Raw genomic sequence first — 7,381 nt, 5'->3', positions numbered from 1 at the left:
CTAATTCCATCTACAATAATGCATTAAAAAAATTAAATAATATAGTAGGAAAATAAATATCATTACGACAAGGCTATTTTTTTTTTTTAAATAGTTATTCTCTATCTGGATACTGGAAGCCAGTGTGTATGTCACATGGTTTCACCGCAGAGGCCAATGACAGTCAGTCCAATAGGATGGCTGCGCTCAGTCTCATGGGTGAACGTGGCAGTCGGCGACCGCGCATACACAACGGCTTCGCGCTCGCTCAAGAACATGGACATGGATTCCCACGTATGCTGCAGAGCTCAACAGTCATATGCATTACAAGTGTCTGGATATAAGATATGCAGGATGGACGTTCTCTGATAGTTAAGACTTGGCCATGACCTGGACAATCTTTCTGTGCAAGATGATGCTTTGCAACGTGTTACCATGGCTACGTCTACCATCAGGAGAGAAAACAAAACTAAAACAAAACACAATAATAAGTGCTATAGCTATAGACTATTTTGGTATTTCATGGATAGCATTCAGGGCAGTTTGTAGTTTTTTTTCTTTGTTTTTTTTTGGTCAGTTTAAGGTAACCTCTCAAAGGTTCCCAGTGAAACCTCTGCAGACCTCCCTCCGGGTGAGCACTCTCCTTTCAGAGGGCTAGCTATGGCTGTCTCAGATAACTCAATATACAGTACATTGAACTGCTGTGTTAGTGTCATAAAATAGAGATGAACTCATTTCCACGTCTCATGCTCACAAATTGGACTGGCGTCATAGTTAAAATATCTAATACATACACTAGTAATTCACCACTCCTGTCAATAAACTAATGATTATCCAACTACTATGAGATTTGTGTTTCTCTTTTCGATTAGAATAGAATGTCTTTATTGTCATTGTATGAGTACAACGAAATTGAACACAACGGACCTGTGCTCTTGAGGCATGAACCACTATGGCTGTTACACGTTATTATATATATATATATAATTTTTTTTTCTCTTTTTTCTTTACTTGGCATTAAAGGACATCTTTGAGATTCATCTTTATTGGAGGAGGTGAGGCGGAGATAGCAGGTCTGTGCCGTTGACACACGAGCGGGCACGTTTGGAATCAGTCGATGGAGGGAGGGGCGGGGGTGTGTGGAGGGCGGGGTTCTTTCAAGCCTAAGTGTGTAGGATACACAAATTTCAACAACAATCAAAATGTGATGTCGACTCTAAGGGCAAGCCGGTGCCTCCCTAAGGGCGCGCAGCGTGTCTGCAGATTCCGGCCCGGCACAGGAATGTATTTTTTTGTCACCGCTACAAGGGAACAGAGGAGCTATCGCGATGTTTCGAGGAGCCGTGTGAAGTTTTTTTTTGTCGATCTGAGTGGAAGTTAGGAGTTGTCGCTGGCTGAGCGCCTTTTACCGAAATTATTGGCAGCATCTCTGTTGCGCAGATTAGGCTGGATCTTGTACATATGGGGACCCATGGACCAGCGCCAGCTTCCACGGCCCTCCACTCCAGTCGGGATGGCGGCAGCTGCGGCCACAGCAGTGGATGGGCAGGGCTTGTTCTGCAGCAGCTGAATGAGCATGCTCATCTCTGGGCCCAGCCGTGACACCATGCTGGTCCTAATGCGGTCCACCGTGTCCTCATCGCAGTCCATCAGGCTCTGGAGCAGCTTACCATAAAACCTAGGGCCAAGACACAGCGTCATATGTCTTGTCTAAGGAGCAAAAGGGGGAAAAATTCTATTGTTTTTTATTTGTAGACCCGCTAATGTTTAAATCTTTATAATATGTATACAAGCACGTGCTCCACAGCCTGACGTGAACGGTGTGGGAGCGACCATTTGCCCATGACAAAACCTGGTCTCCACCCTCCCCGTCCTTTTGTGTCCACTCCCAAACTGCAATCCTACATGTATTAGGACAACAAAAGGAGAACGTAGGAAACTAGACATTCCTGTTTGGGTTCCTTCTGCCGTAGGACAGAATGTGTGAAGCAGATGGAAAGCTGAACATGCAAATCGCTGCAAAATTTCGCCACGCTGCACAAATTGCAGAGAGGGCGGGTATTGAGGAAAACAACAATGACAGGTTTGGATGTTAGAAATAAAAAAATGGCAAAGAAAGTTAAGTTTCATGCCATGTCCAGTGTTTGAAAAATCTCTCTATATATATATATATATTTTTTTTAAATGTTTCTTGCTCACAAGCTTTTTTTTTTATTTTTCGTAATGCTGCAGAATGCAGTACTTGTACCACTCATAAACTGCACAGCAGCGTCTGGGGACCTATTTGGAAATTCTACACAGCACAGCGAGACTCACCTATTGGGGAAGTGGCTGGGTAGCTGTGCCACTTCGCCAATAGCATCTGGATTGAATCGGGCGATGGTGCAGATATCCAGCTTGCTGTAACACTCCTCTTGGACGTCGGATATCATTCTTTGGAAAGTGGAGCAGCGTCGGATGGTTGGAAATGCCTTGGTGGTGATGCCGTTCGCAATGCACTTAAGGCTCTCCTTCACGAATGCTTTACCCTGTGGGCGAGAAGAAAATAAAGTGGGGAGGGGGGCAGAAAAAGACAGGAGTGATTCACACACTCGCACCCTCACGGTAATGCCCATACGGGCCCTGCTACTGCTCAGAGGGGATGGGTGATGTTAGGTGGAAGAAGAGCGTTATACCTGAGTGTCAAATTTAGCAGCACTGTACAGGAAGGACTTGCAGATGTCATGCATGCCATCTGTGTCACAAGTCGAGTTCTCCAGGCAGGCAAAGGCCCCGCAGCCAACTTGGAGGGCACTGTTGAGACAGCGTGCCACATCTGCTGTGGGCACAGAGAATGGACCGTCAGCAGGGGAGCCAGAGTGGCTTCACTGGGAATCACTGCGCACTCACTGAGCTCATTGCACAAGGGTTGCCAGGGGTTTCGGCGACAAAATGCAGCAAACAAAAGAGGCTTTTTTGGGTTTTTTTTTTTTCTTAAAGACTTTGATGATTCACAAAAGGCTTACAGTCATTCGGGGGCAAATAATGACTTGACAGCGAGATCGGATCCCCTGCATCTCGGCGAAGACTCAGACAATATTTGGCATGAGTGCACTTTCGTCTTGGCACGGACCTTTTCTTCCACTGTTTGGTTCTTTTCAGCAAAGCTTGGATGATCGGCACCAGAAATACCAAAGAGTTTCCTGAAAATTGCTGGCATGCAGCGCCACACACACACACACACACAGACACACATGCACACGCACTCGTGCACACAATGCGCCCACAGTTTTTTTTCAGCCATAACTGACAAGCTGAAGTTGAGGCTTCTAACCCCTATTTGATACTCTTTCACTATTTAGCAAGCACGCTTCAATTTAAACGGACTAAACTGATCCCACGAACATGCGCATAATTGAACACACACACACACACACACACACACACACACACACACACACACACACACAGAAAAAGCTGCCCTATTCATGTCAGGGGCATCGCCTGAGTGGAATAGTTATTAGGCTGATTAACACGCTGATCCCCATCATTTTCCAAACCTGTGCTTATGAAATTTCCTTGCAACAAAACTCTGGCCTTCAGGTCATTTTCCTCACACAAAAAAACACCTCCGCACCAAAGGCGCACGGCTCAGAGTCCATGCAAGACATCTTACATTTTTTACGGACGGGAGGGGTGGGGATGGGGGTATAGAACATAATCTGTAAATCAGCGTTCCTAGCCGGAGAGACGGCTTTCCATCATCTTCATCCAAGAATCCACTGCGGTGGCGAGCGGCCCAGCTCAAATCCTTTAGTAATAACCATTAAGAAATGTCACCGCCGAGCCTAAGCCCGCTCGGCAGACTTGGAATCTGGGGCCCCATGCTGACCTGCACAGCCAGATAAAAGTCCTGCTTTGCCATCAGGGGACCTGAGATTGTTCTCAAAAATCCAGAGAGAGCCAGCGAGAGTGCGAAGAAGAGAGAGAGAGAGAGAGAGAGAGGGAGAGGGAGAGAGAGAGAGAGAGAGAGAGAGGGAGAGAGAGAGCTGCAAATCTTATGATGATGAAGCAATTCCTGCAGAAAGCAAATCAGCATCCCTGCTACCCTGCCGCCTGTTACCGCTGGGCTGAACCTTTGTGGTTAAAAAAGAAAAAAGGAAAAGTGTGCATCTGCAGTGTCATTTCTGGACGCTCGCTAATGGAGGCACCAAGGCACAAGACCCCCCTTTTGTTAATGCACGGAAATAAATCATTCTGAACTATCAGGATTGCATGCTTTTGTGCAAAAAGACACGACCCAGCTGTAAACTACAAAAGCTTTTCCCCCTTTAACCATCACTGAAGAAGGGGTGGGGGGTGGGCAAAGACAAAGCCCACTTCTTCATTATTCGGACCTGGGGGCTGCACACCGACACCCCCCCCCCCCCCCCAAGTCCACAGTTACGATGCTGAATCGTGGAAGCGATGCAGTAGGCAAAGCCGGCAGAAAGAGACCATCAGCATGACACAGCCTGCACTCTCAGGTGTCAGCACCGAGCTCCGTGCTCATCTGTTGCCGGCAGGACACCGGCAAAAAAGAAAAGAGAGAGAGAGAGAGAGAGCGAGAGAGGGAGAGAGAGAGAAAGAGCGAGAGAGGGAGAGAAGAAGAAGAAGAAGAAGAAGAAGAAACCCTCGGCGCTACAAATCCCGCAGCCTTCTCCCGGAATCAACGCGCTCGTTTACGCAGGAAAAACGCTGCATAGGCCAAAAACAAATAAGACATATCTGAGCAAAAATGATCGGTAGACGACCGTCGCTATAGCGGCTTTGCGCCGGCGGAAAGAAAAACGGTGTTTCAATAAGAGGAGCAAAAGCTGTGCACTCTGAGATTGTGACGTGCCGACGGGAGCAGCGTGCTACTTACAAGGGCTGCTGGCAGGGAAGCGTGCTCTCCTGGGCGAGTAGGACTCGTTCTGATCCAGTTCATATGCAGATGCGTTCAGCACCATCAGGAGAAAAAGTCCGGTCCTCAAAGGCATCGTCCTCTCTGCACAGGTTACACAACTAAACAGAAAGAGACGCCTCCCGCTGTGTGTGTAATTCATAAGAATGACGCTCCAAGAAACAAGCTTCTGCAGCGCCCCGGAGATGGAGCGGATTCCGGCTGTGACAAGTGGGCTGCCGGCTATTTCTTGTTCCTTCTTTCTTATTTATTTCTCATCTACATATATCTTCTTCTTCTTTTTTATTTTTTTTTTTATTTTATTATTTCCTTTACCTTCGACCACTCACTATCCTCTCCACTTGCATTGACAGATTGGACCGATGTGAAGTCCGCATGCGTTTATATGGGAGCGCTGAACATTACGAGTTGTGCGTGTGGACCAATCAGGACGTAGCATTCCGGACCGCGGTCCTGCTCTCTCCACCAGGCCGACTAATTGATAAAAATCACTTAACAGCCGCTAAACGTCAACATGCAGCAGCTTCACACCAGGTGTTGAAAACAGCTAAACAACGCATTGGGATCAAAATCAAATGCATTTGATTGCAAAGGTTGTCCTCCTTTTTTTCTCTTGGTTATTTGACTTTTCAAAATTCATTGTGTTTTTACTGATTTGTTGCCTCTGCTTTTTGGTTTTAGTGGTGAATCTATTGAAAACATTTTTTATTTATTTATCGTGGCGCAATGCCTATTCTTACCACTTAACTCAACTGGACTGGAATAAATTCCAGTTTGTTTTTACGTACTCCCAAAAAAATGCAGCCATATTTTGGCTATCTGACATTGCACAGACTAAGCCTCTTCTTTTTGGCCCAAAATAATACATCATAGCTAATGAAATCCCCCTTGTGCGAGCTAAAGTCCCTATATTGCAGTCAGATGTTCTCAGATTTCGCAGTATATCAGTTGAGAGTATTCAAATGAACGTTTTCTTTTTTCCCAACATTTTCCTAAACCATGATGAATGATGACATCATTCACGCTTCACCGTTAATCTCTTGTAAATACCCCATTTTAACTAGATTCAAATAGGTGTTTTGCTGACACAGGTTGTAAGCCATGGCTGCTGTTGACCTAAATATCATATTATTTTTTTGAAGTGACACGCTGGCTCAGAGTCTAACATGCAGCTGCACGTGCCAGCATAGGGTGAGGGTGACGTGAGAGACTCTAAGCTATCATTAATCACGGGGACCTCACGCCTCTCCACCCAGCACAATGCCTGACTGGTCGAGGCTGAATCAGACACAAGGAAATGGAATCCCGGTGGGGGGTGAGGGGGAGTGAAGCAAAGATAATCTAAGAGCAATATTTATCTGAAAACTTTCTTTGCTAACACCTGTAGACCTCCATCTAATAATGTGGACAGGTCATTTTTAATGCAGGTTTTGTTTTTTCCATGGTGGAAGTACTGAATGACAGCTATCTATACCTATGTGCTGTGTTTTCTGGTTTTGTTCTGTATTTTCCATTGGTAAAGGTTCATCAGTGCTGGTAGTTCTAACTGCAACGACTTTGGCATTCCTTTTACAGACCACAGCTTAATTTTCACTGTCTTTTGTTTTGTTAATGTACCGTGTAAAAGCCCAACATGGCCTTGTGCTTTTCCAGACAGGCATAAAAGAAGAAAAAAAAACAACGAAAGTGTGATCTGTTATGTGTTATCGTCTGTCCTTTGGTTCACTACAACATTGCAGTTGGCCCTGTTCTGTTCAGCCGCACGCTGCTATAGCAAACTTCAGCTCTCCTTAAATGTGTTATGAAGCCTATACAGTATTTGATTTTTGTCATAGCCTTCATATGAGACGGCAAAAAAAGAATGACATCTACCTTACACCAGTAATCATGAGCATATTAACACTAATGAGAACATGTGCTCTTGATTTATCTTGTTCCATTTAAGTCTCGTTACTGTAAGTAACTGTAGGCATGAACCAGGTGATAAATGATAATCATGATGCTGATCTGATACAAGAGGTGGGATTAAAAAAAAAAAAGCAGACAGGGAAAAACAAGTCAATGGAGTAAATACACTTTTTTATTGTTGGAGAGGAAGATTTTAGGGTGGGGTTGTGACATTTGTCTCATTTAGCCATTGAACTCTAGTACTTCACTTTTTCCATGAGCATTGCTCTCTGGGTGTGATGTCAAACTTTTGGCACCTTATCAGTGTTGGGCAATCCAAATATGGGTCCCTGCCAGCCACACTAATTGCCTATTGTAATGGAACGATAATGTAAATGTAACAACCTCATGAATGAGTTGTCATCCGCTGATTTATGACCAACATCCCTGCCTAGGGTATTTTTTTTTGCCCGGTGGGTAAGAAAATACACAAAAGAGAAGTATTTTATTATTCATTACATTTTAAAATAAATTTACAGTTAACTGACGAGTGATGATGCACACACACACACACATTCACACACCCACGTA

At 45.0% G+C, this 7,381-nt stretch overlaps 1 protein-coding gene across 1 annotated transcript; it reads right to left on the bottom strand.

The window, feature by feature from the left end:
- Positions 1-489: 489 nt before the first annotated feature.
- On the bottom strand, positions 490-5,256 carry stc1 (stanniocalcin 1). Its single transcript, XM_076038920.1, has 4 exons — positions 4,865-5,256; positions 2,655-2,797; positions 2,296-2,507; positions 490-1,657 (listed from the first exon to the last, which is right to left on the bottom strand). The coding sequence occupies exons 1-4, from the start codon at positions 5,043-5,045 to the stop codon at positions 1,357-1,359; spliced, it is 837 nt and encodes a 278-aa protein (XP_075895035.1). The 5' UTR covers positions 5,046-5,256; the 3' UTR covers positions 490-1,356.
- Positions 5,257-7,381: the final 2,125 nt, after the last annotated feature.

This window comes from Nelusetta ayraudi, unplaced genomic scaffold (assembly GCF_046127955.1).
Source record: "Nelusetta ayraudi isolate G7.1 ecotype Tasmania unplaced genomic scaffold, CSIRO-AGI_Nayr_v1 ptg000058l, whole genome shotgun sequence".
Lineage (NCBI taxonomy): Eukaryota > Metazoa > Chordata > Actinopteri > Tetraodontiformes > Monacanthidae > Nelusetta > Nelusetta ayraudi.
The sequence above is the reverse complement of the archived record's forward strand: the minus strand, read 5'-3'. Positions and strand labels throughout refer to the sequence as shown.

Bases quoted from the DNA above. Each gene is read 5' to 3' on its own strand.
- stc1 (XM_076038920.1), bottom strand. From the start codon at position 5,045: ATGAATTACACACACAGCGGGAGGCGTCTCTTTCTGTTTAGTTGTGTA. The intron at 2,798-4,864 runs GTAAGTAGCACG...CTGTGCCCACAG, and splicing joins CTTCCCTGCCAGCAGCCCTT to CAGATGTGGCACGCTGTCTC. The intron at 2,508-2,654 runs GTATAACGCTCT...TCTCGCCCACAG, and splicing joins CTGCTAAATTTGACACTCAG to GGTAAAGCATTCGTGAAGGA.